This window comes from Carettochelys insculpta, chromosome 19, assembly GCF_033958435.1.
Source record: "Carettochelys insculpta isolate YL-2023 chromosome 19, ASM3395843v1, whole genome shotgun sequence".
Classification (NCBI taxonomy): Eukaryota; Metazoa; Chordata; order Testudines; family Carettochelyidae; genus Carettochelys; species Carettochelys insculpta.
Window position 1 is genome coordinate 3786738 of NC_134155.1, and position 17356 is coordinate 3804093.

At 40.0% G+C, this 17356-nt stretch overlaps 1 protein-coding gene across 14 annotated transcripts in view; it reads right to left on the reverse strand.

The window, feature by feature from the left end:
* NCOR1 (nuclear receptor corepressor 1) overlaps positions 1–17356 on the reverse strand; it is a 111434-nt gene that overhangs the window by 35258 nt on the left and 58820 nt on the right. For 11 of the 14 annotated variants that reach the window (XM_075013588.1, XM_075013583.1, XM_075013582.1 and 8 more), the window contains 5 exons: positions 8047–8177; positions 6048–6253; positions 4537–4599; positions 2625–2764; positions 928–1054 (listed from right to left, as the gene is read on the reverse strand). In XM_075013588.1, the coding sequence (XP_074869689.1) occupies positions 928–1054; positions 2625–2764; positions 4537–4599; positions 6048–6253; positions 8047–8177 (667 nt within the window). The remainder of the gene's footprint in view (positions 1–927; positions 1055–2624; positions 2765–4536; positions 4600–6047; positions 6254–8046; positions 8178–17356) is intronic. The other 3 variants (XM_075013590.1, XM_075013584.1, XM_075013578.1) reach the window with 1 other exon arrangement.

The window sequence follows — 17356 nt, forward strand, 5'->3', positions numbered from 1 at the left end:
AGTGCTGACATACATATTCAGCGCCTCATTAGCATGCGGGCAGCCGCAGCACTCCAAAATTGACGTGGCTCGCTGCTGCGTGGCTCGTCCAGATGGGGCTCCTTTTCAAAAGGACCCCGGCTACTTCAAAGTCCCCTTATTCCTATCTGCTCATAGAAATAACGGGATTTTGAAGAGCCGGGGCCCTTTCGAAAAGGAGCCCCGTGTGGACAAGCCACGCGGCGGTGAGCAGTGTCAATTTTGAAATGCTGCGACTGCCCGCATGCTAATGAGGCGCTGAATATGTATTTCAGCGCTTCATTAGTAAAGTTCAAAATGGCCATTTCGAAGTTTTTGGCTAGTGTAGACACAGCCTTTGTGTATTAATTTCATTGGCTGACCCTAGTTCTTGTGTTATTTGATGAGGTGAACAACACTTCCCTATTCATGTTCCCCACACCATTCATGATTTTATAGACCTTTTTCATATTGCCCTCTAATCGTCTGTTCTCTAAGATGAACAATCTTTTCAACGTCTCCTCCTCTGGAAGATGCGCCATACATCTGATTGAAGTATTCAAGGTGTGGGTGTATCATGGCTTTATATACTCACATTAAATTTCCTATTTTTCAGTATGATTTACCTTTTCTTAATTATTCTTAAGGGTTTTTTTTTGTTTTGTTTTTTATGGCTGCTGCACATTGAGTGACTGCTTTTGACTTAAGTTTTTCAGATGCATATAGGGTAATCCCACCTGCTAAATATCAACCCTACAGTAAGAGTCTGAAAACTCCACTGGACTATTTTAATTAAACTAAGTGCAACTTTTTGATCATCTTAACTGACAATTTATGTAGGTGATCAAACATCACAAGCGCCGAAAATAGGGTCATTTTAGTGCTAGTAGGAGTCTCTTTCCAAACCAGTTCTAACATTTCAGTAATTACCCTCACTGTCTTCTGGATTCTCTTCTTCATTGGATGCTTCAATATCTTCATCTTCCTGTGCAGAAACAGTTGATGCCACACTTTCACACTGCGATACATCCCGCTCCTCACGAGGCCTCCGTGACGACTATAGCAGAAAGAATTAAGATTTGTTCCCTCTTGAAAAACTTTCATATTCAGTACAGTCTCTCTCCATTTTGTATCTGATTCAGAAGTTAAAAATTGCTCTACTAAGCGACGATGTTTCTTTCTGCCCTGATTTACACTTTGATTTAACTCAGACAATACTGCAGTGGGCCAAAAAGGAATTCAGTATTGCCAAATGCACAAAAGCTTCCAGACACACCCAGAACCAGCAGTTATTTCTCTTAACTCCCACTACTGTGACTGCGCCATAAGCTACACATTTTCCAAAGCTATAAGTACTGGCCTAACTCTGCTCCTAAATAAGTCAAACTACTCCCACTGACACTGACCTAAGATAGACCAGCACCGTTCTATTGAAACCCCATCCTTAGGATATGTCTTCACTACAGGAGAGATCGACACCACTGCAGTTATCTTCTGGCATTTGATTTAGCACATGTGGTAGCGATGTGCTAAATCAAACTCACAGGGCACCCACTTTGGTACTAGTACAGTAGACCCCTGACTTACAAGATTTCAGTTTACACTTTTCTTGCAATAACGCCAGTCGACATCGTGAGTGGCAGGGAGTCGGGAACTAGGTGGCAGCTTGGCTCTTGGCTCCCCTCTGCTTGCAGGAGCCGGGAGTGGCAGGGAACCATGAACCAGGCAGCAGCCTGCCTACCGTGAGTGGTGGGGAGCTGGGAACCAGGTGGTAGCCTGATTCCCAGCTTTCCATCACTTGAAATTGACTGCTGCAGCAGTGCTCATCAGTTTCCTGGCTCCTGCAAGTGGAGAGGAGCCAGGAGCCAGGCTGCTGCCTGGTTCCATGCTCCAACCACTCATGGGAGCGGGGAGCCAGGCGCAGGCAGGACCAGGGGACCCCAGGTAGCAGGGCCCCTCCCCCACTCAGTCCCGACCTGCACAAAATTTGACTTCGGCATGGTTGCCCAGGAATGCAACCTACACATAAGTCAGGCGTCTACTGTACTCTTGCTCCTTGTGAGGAGTAAGGGAAATTGACAGGAGCATTTGGAGTGCCACAGAGATGGTACAGAAGCTCAAATTAAGGTATGTTAGCTCCAGCTACATAATTATTGCAGCTGAAGTGGTATATCTTAATTTGACCTTTCCCTTTAGCGTAGTCCCGGCCTTGGAATTTTACTTTGGCGACATGTGCAGCAACATTTGGTTGCTGATGATTCATTGACTACTCTAACCTATTTGGTACTGTTGGTGTTAACTGCTGTTTCAATCCAAAGACTTTCCTAGTGGTTGCAGCCCCTCTACACTGGCAAGCCTGCAAAACACTTTGGAATACCTCAGGAGGAAATATATTAAATCAAAAATGCAAAATAATATTACTATTGACCTTTACATCTAAAGTGCCCAACACCTCTCAGCTATTTAACTGCAGGGGCAATGAAAAGCAGCGCTGAGTGCTAGAAGGTTTCTGTTGCAGAGCAAAATCAGATGAAATGAAATAAAAAATGGGAGGTTGAAGAAGTTTCTATTGTAAGTCCGTCAATCCCAATTTTCTCCAATTGTTTAGTCAAGTATAATTTACTTACTTTCTGTTTATGCTGTTGAAGGAGGTTGTCTAGATTATGTCTTCTTTTATAGTTGAAGTAGAAGTTTTTACACTGAGCTTCACTTTTAGTTCCAACCATTTTGGCAATTGCTGCCCAGTTGCGACCATGTTCCACTAACCCTGTTTAAATAAAACACAAGCTTACAATTTACCACGATAATCAGGCGAACAAGAAGTCAGGTAAACCACACACAAATTTCACCTTTTAAAAAGGTCTGACAAAGACAGAAGCAAGAAAATGGGGTAAATCACATGGTCCTTAAAACAACGCATTGCAATAACGAACCCAATAGATGGAAAAGCCCTCTACTTCCTAAAGCACAGTAGGATCCCTCTGAATCTATCACCTTCTAAAGTTCTGCTGACATTTGAAAAAGAACCAGTTTTGCTGATATCTGAAATAGAACTAGTCAGCACATTCTTCCCAGGTGCTCATTAGTCAGATTTATCATAGAAAAAGTAAATTAAAAAAATTACCAAGAATTAACTAGTTCTGCTAGAAAGCTATCTGCAAAGTTGCCTCTCCAGATGGCAATGATCAAACAGCCACTGGGATGACATCACCGAGAAACTGACAGTAGCACCAGTACAACACCACAAAAGGTGCAGCCTAAAGGCTTATTTTGGGGAAGCAGTGGTCAACTGGTACAGTAACATTTCACAAAAGTAGTGTTCCTTTTTAATGCTTTGATATTATGAAAATTTCACATTTCCTTCTACTACTGAAACATCATCGTACTAAACCCTAGTTTGTTAAACTTTCATAAGAAAACAGTAAAGTAAAATTTCCTGGCAACAAGACAAATAAAATACCTCTACTTGAAGCTTCCCATGACATATCACACCATTGGTTTACAAGTCTGGTATGTCTCCTTTGGCAGTGCTGATGAATCAAAGGGAGGTGAAAGCTTCATAATATCCTTACTTGAGTAAATGTGTAATATGGCACAAAGAGCAAATGATTCCTTCCCAAATCTCAGTGATCATCCGTCAGATGGAAGCATGAGATTTAACTGTTCTTCTCTGTATCTGTAGCCAGGCAGGCTACCGATTACAAGTTATTGAGTCACAATAGTGGAGTCTAACCTCCTGTGCGAGTGAATGCCATATCTGACCACATGTTCCGAGAAGGGAAATAAAACCCTCTTTGTAGCAGCATACCTGCATCCTTTTAATGTATGCACAAGATATGTCACTTGACTTGCTGCTGTAGTTATCTATCACTTTAAACTTTCCTGAAACTCAAATTATATGCATGATAATATCTTAATATATGAAAATGTTCTGAACTTCTTGCCAAAGTCACTGTAAACTCACATTTCAAGTAAATACCACAAGATAGACTCCTTTATGTAACTTCAACGAAGGGTCCTGTGGCACCTTATAGACTAAACAGAAAAGTTTTGAGCATGAGCTTTCATGAGCATCTGATGAAGTGAGTCTGTGCTCACGAAAGCTCATGCTCAAAACTTTTCTGTTAGTCTATAAGGTGCCACAGGACCCTTCATTGCTGTTATAGATCCAGACTAACACGGCTACCCCTCCGATACTTTACGTAACTTATAATTTATGCAAATTTCAGATGCAGATTTTTCATTCACAGTGCCATAGTTCCACAGCAGATGATCTGTAAAGCCATTTTTATATCATACTGTTGATGGCCACAGCTGTAAACAAACCAACGAGCTTTTCCAATAGACTGGTAAAGCCTACAAAAGCATCTAAAAACATCTAAATCTACACATTTGTTTGGAAGATTGGTTTGCTCTTGCCAAGAAAAAGCTCATTTCAAACACACAATGAAAGGGGATTCCCCCACCTCATTCATTCAGAGTAGCACTACAGAGATTAATTCATAACCAGAAGTGAAACCAAAGCTTCAGAAGGGGTACCTTTTTTAGCAATTTCCATTTCTTCTTCTGTCCAGCGGGAGGTCTCCACAGGCTCTGTAGAAGCTGAAATAGCAAACAGAGTTCCACCAGACAGATGAAAGCCCAGAATACACCCTTTCAGCACTACTCATATATCCCATAATGTATTAATCTGTTTACATTAAGGCCTGTTCAAGCTATTTGGGAGAGCTGTCAAGGAACACGGGAGGAGGGCGGTTGGTTTCTAGCATAAAAAACTAGCAGTGGGAAAGGCATCTTCATGCTTTCATCAGAGCAAGGTATTAAAGACTGGACTTCTCTATAAACCCACATTATGCTCAAAGTATTTATTTGCAGAAAATTCCTATGTAAAGTGGAAGATCACAGAATTTGGCATATCTAGCTATGAATTAACACACATGAACACTGCCAGGGCTTTGTAACAGATGGTCAAGTCTGGTATCTTGTGTGCTGCTTGCCCCCACAACCTCCCTAAAGATAATGTACTCCATTTCTCTTCTACATTAAAGTCTAATACTACATTAGGGAAGATTTAGTTCTTATCATGCAATTCAAAAAAAATACCACCAGTGAGTTTCTCTAACAGAATAAAATATTTTTTTCTCTTATTTACAGGAAACAAAACCTTGATCTTTGATTTAAAACTAGTAAATCAATCAGGCAACATGCATGTCAAGAAGACTAGAGTTCCAAAGGCACAATTAACACAAATCCCTCTGACACAGTTCAAGGTCAAACAACAGAATCCCCACATTCTGATTTTGTGGCTATCTTTATAAACAGTTTCTACTACATGGAAGCAATTTCTACATTTAACCATTATAGAACCCACATAAAAATAGCTCATGGAATATGGTTTATTTCAACCATATTCCATATTAGGTTGTTTTTTTTCCCTGTATTTCTAATGCAGATGCCAGCATGGCTGTGTTTTGTTTACTTCCTTCTTTCTGAATCATCAACAGAAGGAATGTAGTCAGCAGCAAGAGATTGTACCTTGTCTACTGGTATGTGCCACCAACATAATACTTTACAGAATATTCCTTATCTATGTAATGGTTTAAAAAACAAAAATCAACCAGAGAGCCATTCCAGATAATGCAAAATCTGGTAAATAGAATTCTGGGCCTAATGTGCTTGTTAGCTACCCTCAAGGGCTAGGTTCTGCAACTGGATCCAAGTTAATATAATGGCCTGCCTGTGCAAATCCATTTGCTGGCTCTACAACTAACCCTACAAAATAAGAAAAATAGTCTTTACACAGTATGACAATTTCTGGCACTCTCTTACATAGTCTCAGCATCTGACCTAATTTTTATGTTCAGTTCTCACTACAGATACATATTTTTAATAGTTTAATTCTAGTTGATGGTTTTGTATGTCAATAAGTGACAAAATGAAAAACTTCATTGCGTCAAAAATGGATGTGTGTTCCATACAGAAAGAATGATCCATTGATTAAGTGCCTTTCCACCACATGGATTCCAACATTTTATATAAATACTACTCACAAGGTTCTGGTGGGGGAGGAAGAGGTGGTGGTGGCTCTTCAGTAGCAGCAGCAGCAGCATTTGCTGCTGCAGCTTCATTGGTCATTGATCTGGTGATCCTGCCCTTACGACGACCCTGGCTGTTAGCAGTTTTTCTTCCCCTAGGAGCAGCCTGCTCTGTTTCCTCTGGTGCAATTTCTGTTTTGTCCTTCTCTTTGGTGTTCTCTCTGGAGACAAGAAAATATTGAAAAGAAAAGCTTCAAAACAAATATTAATAAAAGAGCACACTTTCTAGGCAGGCACTGATGAAAAAAATCAAATATAAGATCTAAGAGTAAGCTTATTTGCCAATACTGATGGAAACAGTAATTGTTTGTTATGCAATTTAATAGTAAAATTGCGCCCTCACTCTCCCCTGCCCAAAAAAAAAATCAGACTTTATTTAAAAACAAATGACGCTATGTTGTTAATCAAAAAACAAAAGGAAAAAAAAAGTACCATTTCCTTACTGATGGTACCAGGTACTTAATATATTAGCTTTAATAGAATGACCACTTTCATATAGAAACATCAGCACCAGCAGTGTTAATGGGCCACTTCACCTTGAATGATCCCTTGAAATGTATTAACTACTTTTGCTAAACAATCTGTTCCACCTTAATATTTACTGTGACACTCTTGAGTGCATTTCCAGACCTAAAGAAGAGCTCCATGTAAAGAAATTACCTAGCATACAGGCTCTCTCGTGCCCTGGGACCTACATGGCTATAACACTGTATATACCAGCAGCAATCACAGTAAACTGAAACAACAAACTTGAGACTGGCAAGAAAAATTCCTCCCAAACACCAGGGACTTTCCATTGATCTCACTGGTCCGAAGAATCTGAGAGAAACAGATATGCCACGGACCAATTATTTATGCATTCAGTAACAAACTCTGAATAAGGAAATTATATAGTGCAATCGACTATGAGGTTTATTGCTTCCATTTAATTCTAGTTCCCAACACCTTTGGCCCTTCTCTGTCTCAAGAGACAGTGGTTAGCAGCAGCGATGAGGATCTATGGGCAGTGTTTGGGTCTGCAGCCACTCTCATGGCTTATCTGTCCAACATTGGATTTGCACAGTCAACTGCAAAAACCGCACGTCAATCTATTTCCGAATTCTTGAGTCTGAGCGCTTTTCCTTTTAAGACAAAATTCTTTTGCTTGGCTTGCACATACACTATCAAAGGATGATGTTTTCTGTTGTAGCAGTCGTCACTAGGTGTTTCGATCTGATGATGCAGATTCCCAGGATTTTGGATTGATGTTGAGTCTTTTCATGGTGTTTTTGCACATATCCTTCAATCTTAGCTTTGGTCTTCCTCTTGTTCTCAACTCACATGACAGTTCACCAAAGAAGATTTCTTTGGGAAGACATCTGTCATCCATTCTTCTCACATGACCAAGCCAACGTAGTCTTTTGCTGTTCAGGTTCGCTGAGAGGCTGGTTATGCCAGATCTTGACTGGACACCTGCATTTGAAACTTCATCTTGCCAATTGATATTCATAATCCTGAGGAGGCAGTGCAGATGGAAGCTGTTCAATTTTTTCTCCTGGTTTGAGTAGGTGGTCCATGCCTCAGAAACATATAGCAAGTACTCAATACACATGCCTGGTAGATTAGTATCTTTGTTTTCACTGTCAGATTAGGATTGTTCCATGCACGTTTTGTAAGTCTCCCAAGAATAGTAGCTGCCTTCCTGACTGTGATGTTCAGTTCTTAGTCCACGGATAGGTTTGTGGGAACAGTAGATTCAAGATAACAGAATTGTTGAACCACATCTAATGGGCTGTTATCCAGAATGCCACTGGGTCACTGAGGTATACCTTGAGTGAATACAACAGTATTCTTCATGCTTATGTTAAAGAAAAACAACTTGCAGGCTCTGGACAGAGAAGCCACAAAATCTAGTGAAGCGCAACCCCATTTTAAAAAGCAAATGAAACAGTTCACTCTCTTTACACATACTCACTTAGATTCCTCCTTCTCATCCTTTTCTTCTTCATCTTTCTTTTCTTCCTCTTTTTTCTCTGTTTTTTCTGCTTTCTCCTCTTCTACCTTTTCTTCTACTTTTTCTTCTTGTGAAGGACGTGCAATTTGCTGCTGAAATGAAACAATGACACAGTTAGGCTATAAAAAATACTGAACTGGGTAAAGGAGGTGCATTTTTATCACAATTGTATTAACATTGTCCATGTTATTGAAATAAGTTATCAATACATTAGAATTTACCAAAAATTTAGAAGCTGGGCTTGGATTACAGAGGTTTTAAAACAATAGAGACATCTGCAAATTAAAAACAAAGAAATGTTTTGGCAGACCAGTTGGCATGAAACTGCCTGTAGCTTTGAAGTTTGTTTTACCCACCCCATCTTGAATATTTTTCCTCAGTCCTTCTCAATAAGTAACTTTGTTTTGCTTAAAAATGGTTTTCAGTAATTTTGGTTTGGGAACTTACTGCCTTTTATTTTGTAGATTCCATGGATGTACTGCCTTCATCAGTAGAAGTAGTACAGTGATCATGAAGACACAGTACAGGCACATTACTCTTTCGGCTATCTTCACAAACAAGTCTATATGTCCTACCCCACGCAACATAATACGTAATGTTTTACACTGAACACACCACTATGGGTCTCCAACATATGAAGTTTGAAAATTAACAGCTGTAACAAGTTTTAAAATAGCATTCTGGTGACATCTAACCACAAATCTTTAAAAATATATTTCAAGAGTAGCAATATTAACTTGTTCTATTTTAAAATAGTAATACACAACTACCACTAGTGTTCCCTGTGCACTTGTGTGGCTACCCAGGAGAGATTCAAATGCTGCTCAGCTGATTAGCAAACTGCCCACAGCTAGGTTTTTTTTTCTACTAGTGGTGCAGATGCATCAGTGCACATAATTATTTCACACAAGGATGAAAAGATAGAGGGAACACTGTCTACCACCATTAACATTATGTACTGCTCTAACCCTCCTAGAAGTAATCAGCACTATTACGTACTGTATTAGGAACTTCGTATTTCACTAAATTGCTTTAAGCAGCTGGGGAGGAAAAAGTATAGTTTATAACTCAAGATCTTTACTAGATTTCTCAATGACACAAAAAACAAAGTTTACAATCATGGAGTGTTGACAAAGAAAAATAGTTTGCAAAAATCAGAGTAATTACAAAACAGGCTCCTCTACCCTCAAAAGAACTGGTAAAAATAGTATTTTTATGCAGCCCTAAATTAACAGTATTTCTAGTCTTATCTTTGTCTAGAAGCCTGGGTAAGTATTTGCTTCTACCAAGGTAGTATGATGCCACTAGCACCAACCACCAGTAATACACTCTATGCAAACCAGTATCCTATTTGTTATCCTTTTTGAGCAATCACACATGCAAGAATTTGGTGTGTACTAATTCTCAAATATAGCTATAGTTGACATTTACTGAGCAGGGAAAACTTAATATACTGTTTCAGTACTCTGTTAGGATTACTACACATAAAACGCTACCTAGAAATTAAACTGTGCTGCTTCTTACTAACTCAATTGTATCTGTAAGTCAAACCCACTTGACACACTGACTGTTCTTCATGTGCTCAATACTAACATCAGTTATTTTGATGAAATGTAAGATATCTACATTCACATTTCATAAGTTTACCTTTGGATGTCCACGTCCAAATCCCTGCAAACAGCATGGTAGTATCAAGTGCTGACATCTATTTACATTTATTATAAGACAGCACAGGTCCCAGTTTGGACTGATGGATTATTCCACTGGTAGCCTGATAGAAGTGAAGATATTTAAAGACACTTTCATTTTTAACTCCCTATTGTTTTCAAACATGCTATTTTACTGCCTTTACTATATCTCCTGTAGCTATTTCCATTGTTACCTGTACACCTATATTAGCTATGAATCTATAAATGAAAATTGTGGGATGAATTTCTGTCACCATCCCTACACTTCTTCCACTCCAAAAAACACAACTTCCCTCTCTGGCTTTGATATCAGGAATAATCTAACATTTGCCAACTCATATCTCTCATGCTGTTTCCAGATGGGCTGAAGAATGTGTGTGTTCACAGGGAAACACTTTATACTAAATTAGAAGAGACAGATCTTTAAAGGTGGCTGTAAAAATATTTTCTTCACAAGCATATGCTTTGTAATGACCTTATGCTCTTGGGTGTGTTGCTGCCTCTGTTACAGAGGGCTCCCACGATGTCCTCAAAAAGGAGAGCACCCCATGAATGAGTCTGGTAAAGCCAAGCAAAACGTGAGACACAGGTTTCATTGCATTTTACTTACATGTTTTTACATCAGCACACAAATATGCGTATTTCATTAAATGTTAGCATTTGTGTCTACACAATGTACTCATATGAGCAACTATACTTCATGCTTGGTTATAACCATGTAATGATCAGGAAGGAACAATACACTGTACAATTATTATATTAAAATTATTTATTAGGTGAAACATGGGGAGGTTCACCTTCTTCTGAAGCTATGCTTAGTTACTTCCCTGGCCCCTGGGTTAGATGAATTGTGCAATCCATTACGGTAATTCCAACGGAATATTAGTAGTAGTATTGTGTTAACACCAAAAGATCCCAATCGGAGTCTCAGTGGAGTATACAACTAGCCAATTCCATAAAGACTTCCTGCCCTCGGATGTTTGAGATCTAAGTATGTTATGGGCATTACCCTAATTCGAGAAACCTCATCTTAGACCCACAAAGATTCTTCCTGTCAACAATATAAAAATATTTTTAAACCAGTATCAAGAGCATGTGAGATGGCATGTAACACATAACATAGGTATAATGAAGTCACTACATATACTATTGTTTGGAAAATGTTCTTATTACTATTGATGAAGGCAGGAAAAATGTTTGTAACCAAATACCTCATATGGGAAAAAATGATTGCTTTAATCACACAAATTTCTACAAATTAAATGTTCCAAAAAAGGAACCCTGAAGAGTAGCTTACATATGCAAATCAGTGTCTAGGTGCAGGTGCTGTAAATACATACATTATATTTACACACAATAAGAAGTCTGTTAGAGTTTGTTTATAAACCCTGGAAAAGTCATTGAAGGCTAAAACCTACTGTCTCTATTTGCCCTTCAGTAGAACATCACATAAATCAATTATTATTACTGAACCAGTACACAAACATGCATGGCACTATTTTAAAAAGAGGAAGAGAGAGAGAGAGAGAGAGAGAGAATGCCCTAGTCATTCCCCCACCTCCCCAAAATATTTACTATTGGATATATGCTTACTCTGCTGATACGGTCATCTAATTTACTACAAAGGAGCTGCGTCTACACGTGCACGCTACTTCGAAGTAGCGGCACCAACTTCGAAATAGCGCCCGTCGCGTCTACACGCGTCGGGCGCTATTTCGAAGTTAACTTCGACATTAGGCGGCGAGACGTTGAAGTCGCTAACCTCATGAGGAGATAGGAATAGCGCCCTACTTCGACGTTCAACGTCGAAGTAGGGACCGTGTAGACGATCCGCATCCCGCAACGTCGAAATTGCCGGGTCCTCCATGGCGGCCATCAGCTGGGGGGTTGAGAGATGCTCTCTCTCCAGCCCCTGCGGGGCTCTATGGTCACCGTGGGCAGCAGCCCTTAGCCCAGGGCTTCTGGCTGCTTCTGCGGCAGCTGGGGATCTATGCTGCAGGCACAGGGTCTGCAACCAGTTGTCAGCTCTGTGGATCTTGTGTTGTTTAGTGCAACTGTGTCTGGGAGGGGCCCTTTAAGGGAGCGGCTGGCTGTTGAGTCCGCCCTGTGACCCTGTCTGCAGCTGTGCCTGGCATCCCTATTTCGATGTGTGCTACTTTGACGTGTAGACGTTCCCTCGCTGCGCCTATTTTGATGTTGGGCTGAGCAACGTCGAAGTTGAACATCGACGTTGCCGGCCCTGGAGGACGTGTAGACGTTATTCATCAAAATAGACTATTTCGATGTCGCAACATCGAAATAAGCTATTTTGATGTTGGCTGCACGTGTAGACGTAGCCAGGGAGTAACAGCATAATCTAACTGATGACCTGCTGCCCCTCTAAACCAAAGGTTCGTTCCTAAAATCACCCAACAGGGGAAAGTAACAAACGGAAGGGGAATATATGGTTGAAGAATTTCTGAGTCTTGAAGGTAATAATGTATGTGTATACATGTTATGCATTGCCTGCACAGAAATACAGCTCAAGTGCCACCTCAAAAGGGAGTCCTCCAAAGGGACTTAAGACTGAAGAAAAAGGTGAAGTGTCTCACAGGTTCAAGCAGGAGAAAACAAGTGTAAACAAGCAACTTTAGCTATAAGTTACACACATTTCAGCTATCACTCCCTATCTTCCCTTGATCCCAAGTACTAGGGGTGACAACTGTCTCATCACACAAAACAGAACACTCTTGCCCCACGTTTTTTGAGGACTCACTCTCCTCACTCCATCCCCACCTCCCTCCGTCATTTCTTCTCCTCCACCCTCACTTTCACCAGGCTGGGGAAGGGAGTTAGGGTTTAAGAGGGGATGAAGGCTTTAGGAAGGGGCTCAAGGCTACGCCAGGAAGTTGGGGTGCAGTCGCCAGCCAGGAGGTCCTTATGTTGGACAGCTCCCAGTCAGTGGCGCAGAGCAGGTCCTGTGCTGCTCCCAGATGGTGGTGTAGCTCTTTGCACTGCTCCTCCCTGCAGGCATCGCCCCTGCAGCTCCTTTTGGAGGCAGTTCCTTGTTCCTAGATAATGGGAGCTGCAGAATTGATGCTCAGGACAGATGCAGAACACAGACTTCCTCCCTTCCTACAGGGCTGCAGGGATGTGCAAATCACTTGGAGGTTGGAGGGAAGCCAGGGCAGGCAGGTAGGGAGCCTATCTTAGCTCCACTATACCACCAGACTTCTTGCCAAAACCATCAACTTGGCCGCAGCAGCCTCCAAGAGATCGAGCCCAATCCCAGGAGAATTCCAGTGACACCAGGAGGGTTGGCAACGCTACCACGCATCCGGGTGCCAAAATGTGGTAATCAGTTAAAAAACTTGGCTTATGCAGATTAAAATCAAACTCAGACTGTAACTGCAAAAAATGCTTTAAGATCCATGTACATGTAAAATATTAAAAGGTTCACAAATGCACCCTTAAAATGTTTATGTTAAACTCTTGGCAGATTTTCCCCTTCAGTGCAGTGAACAATTTGTCTATGTTTTGCAAAAGTCTTTCAATAGTCAGTGTGAGGGAATATGTAGATGCAATACAAAGTCAGCATGATTTTTGTTACTGGGAATTTTATGTAAGGCTCTTAATACTAAATCAATGTGTTCGCCAGATGTCTAAATATAGAGCAAGACAGAAACAGGAATTTTGGTAAATACTAAATGTCTCAACAGTATCTGAAAATTCAGAGGAGGATGAGAAAACAGTTCTGGGTAGGCTTTTTTCCCCCCTAAGATCTTAAATGTTGTACTTTCTGGATAAAGTTTTATACAGTCCATTGAAAAGCTCTAGAAAATAGGCTGTATAAATGCTACACTGTTCCTTCCTATAGCAGTAGCAGCAGAGGTCATTGGTACGTGACCAAATTAAGGTTAGAAGTCCTCTAAATACACATATTTCTTAAAAAACTAAATGCTATTGATTTTTAAATAAATGTAAACTGGAATAGATTCTAATAGTTAACCATTGTTTACAACCTTCCTGTAACATATTGACAAAATAGCATTAGCTGGTTATTCCAAGTATTCCTTTAACCCTATGTTAGTGAGACAAGCTGACGTAAATGTTTCTGACTGTGCTAGGCTGGACAGTATGAGAAGCAAATAATTAAGATGAACTGTAGCTTTAGCAAAAACCTTTTACCTGTGTAATTTAACACTGCACATTATTAATAGCAGATTTAAATGGTTTTTTGCCCTGAATATGCAATGCTGCATAGGGCAAAGACAGGTTAAAACACAAACCTTATACAGCTGAAGCCTCAGTCAACGACGTACCTGCACATTCATCTGTTGATTAAAACTCTTGCTATCCACAGCACCAGGATCAGGTTCTAATGCAAAATAAAACTAAGGCACAAAACCTCCAGCACCATCATCACATAACTCCATAGCATGGACTGGTTGACCCAGCAATATGTTTATTCCCAGCAATTTTGTCATCCTGCCACTTAAACTGCCTACAGAAGAATTGCCCATCTTGCATGTAAGCTTCTAATCTCACAGGGGTTACTCAAGGTAATCCCCATTGAGCTGTGTTTGATTGGCTGTCACAGAAGTACAGCAAGTTTCTGGCTAGTCAGATCACTGGACTGTACCACCTGCTGCAAAGACATATGGGTGGTCCACAGACATTTGCTTGTGCTGATAATGCAGCTATACTATGGAAAAGTACACTTCCAAATTACTGGCTATAATTTCTCCATAATCCCTTCCCAAATTTCATTCCAAGACACTTAAAACACTGGTATGTGTGTACAAGTCAATCTTCTGCTTTTCTACTAAAGCAGATTTTATTCATTCCTGCTAAATTGTAGTAATGTACATTACACCCTTCAAGACCAATTTGAGGTAGGATCTGTAATAAGCACATTATTTCCTTTCCAGCTGACCAATAATCTTGCTTCAGAAACTGCTGCTGCAACCAAATCAACAAGATCATATGCCACTGGATGGTGTTTTGAAATATACGCAACCAGATCCTCTAATTTCACTCTGAATTAAATTGCTGCTCTTCCTCTTACTACCTGTGTGCAAATCAAACTGTTTGTTGCTGTTTCCTGGTAGCTGTTACTTCTGGGTTTCCAGTATGTCTTAGGATTCACATTGCCTGTAATCATCACTTCACAGAAGTGAATAACAAGCTGGAAGTTCTGTAGTGAGCATCCCTTTAAGAACAGAATTCATTACCAGAATATACCTTCCCACTAGTTAGTAGTTGTCAACCAACCAGACTTTGTATTTACATCTATGCCACATTCTATTCTGAAGTAAAAAACCAAGTTTGCTTTATTTTAAAAAATTCACATGTGCTACAAGACAGACACTTTTGTGCCTTCCCAAGCAGTCTCAAAAATCTAGTTAGAAAAGTTTAAATTGTGCACTTTAGAAGTGTTTTCCTTTCTAGATTTAACTAAATATGTGTCTTAAAATACAGTAATCTCATCACCTTCAAAATATATATCCATTTTGAGACCGAGGATGATGTTGGCCAAAATTAAATAGTTACAACTGTATTGGCTAAAAAAACTAAATTTTTTTTCAACAACAACTGAGTAATAGCTGTGCAACTGTAATAGCTTTATGCCCTCTACTGGAGAACTATATCCCAACCGCATTAGCTATCTATCTGTTTTACTGCACTATTATCTGCCCTACTTCTAACTTACATTGCCCCTATCTGCTGGGATAGTCTTTTACATTTACTCTGTTGCAAGTACAAAAAGATCCTGGGGTGCATCCTAAACACCCCATTACCTTGCCAATCAATGACAAAGATTATTGCTGTTATTTACAAGTCTGTAGAATAACAGCTTTTTAGAAAACTAGGCCAGTGAAAGGGGAGCTGGATAAGATCAATTAGTAGAGAAGTGTCTCCTATTTGCTCTAATCTTGTAATGAAATATCACCTTCCACTGCACTGAACGAGTGATGCTCAATGATATTAAGTGTGTTTGTAATGACGTTTCAGGTATTATAGACCAATGGCACTCATTTTTTCCCAAAAGGGAAAAATAATTACATTTATACCAATTAAACAACAGCTCCAGGGAAACAAGAAAAATGTGGATATTTGGAGGATTTCAATCACTAGAGATAGCAGGTGCCTACACTGCAGTTATGGCTAAGAAAATTATATTATAGGTTGGACTTCCTGGTCCAGCACTCTTAGGACCCAAGAAGCCTCAGACCAGGGATTTTGTCAAACCAGAGGAGGTCATTGCTGCCCTATTGGCCTCCCAAGTCCCAGCCAGTCCCCAGTCCAAGTGTGTCTGCCTGGCCTGGGCTGGAGCTCCCAGCCACGGAACACTTAGGTGGCCCCTGCTGCCAGTCACCAGAAGGTTCACTGGCCCAGCAACATCCATGTGCCTGACAGACCATGCATGTTGCCTATCAAGAGAGTCTCGAATTTCAGAGGTTCAACCTGTAATAATCACAACTTAAGTGTAAGTATAGGTATTTGGTAGTTCCAGAACATAAATTTTCTGAACTTTATTTCATAAACAAAGCCTTACTACAAATTGGGTTTACTAAATATTAACACATTTTAAAAGAAAGCAACATAATTCAGATTTAAGTAAGATATGATTCAACAGAAAAACCTAAATAAATATTAGCATTCTTTATATTTATTTTATATATACACATACACCCCAACACACCCACCTTTGAGATACTAATACGTTCTTGCCACTTCATGTGTAGATAAGGTTTGCTAACAGTTTCCCACAAGTCTGACATTTGTAACTTGTCCATAATGTTCAAATGGGGCTGACAAATGGCAAATTAGGCCCCCCACTTCTAAGAATTAGGCTGTACTTAACTTGATTCCTATAAGTAGACTCAATATCACCTATGGAACTACAAGTCAATCATCACAGAATGAGGGCCAGTATCTGACAGTGTGCATTTTTGTTCCCCATGTTTTGGCTCCTACATAGTTCAGAAAGGATTTCAAACACCCAAAGTCGACAAGCAGCTAGGTCTACAATAAATCTATTTACTCTGACTTTTTAAAATATCGCTTTGATGTATGCGCGCAAGCTTCCAAATGGACTTTTGCAAAAAACAGCGTAGTTAACTTTTAGGGGTAAAGGAGGAGTTATTAGGAGGCAAATCATGTATTTTTATCAGGTATGTAAGCAATGATCAGTGCTGAAGACATGAAAGTTCACAAACCAAATCTTTGTAAATTTCATGTTGCCCTCTGTACCAAAAAGTGTTTCGCCATAAAAACTCTTACATTAAAAGCTATTTAACCTACTTGAACACAGTATATGAGTCAAACTGTACAAGCCAAGTCTGCAAATCGTATCCAAATCAGCAGCAATTTTGAAAGGCTGCAGTGAGTTACCCTGCAAAAAGTAAGTCATGAACATAGTAGTAAGATTTCATGGTCTGGGCCACACTTCATTAGATGTATTTGACAAAGTGGTCTCTGCATGAAAGCTTATGACCAAAAAAATTTGTTCATCTTTAAGGCGCCACAGGACTTGTTTTTGCTGAAACAGACATACAGCATTACCCCTCTGAAATTATAGGAATGCAATTACTGTACAC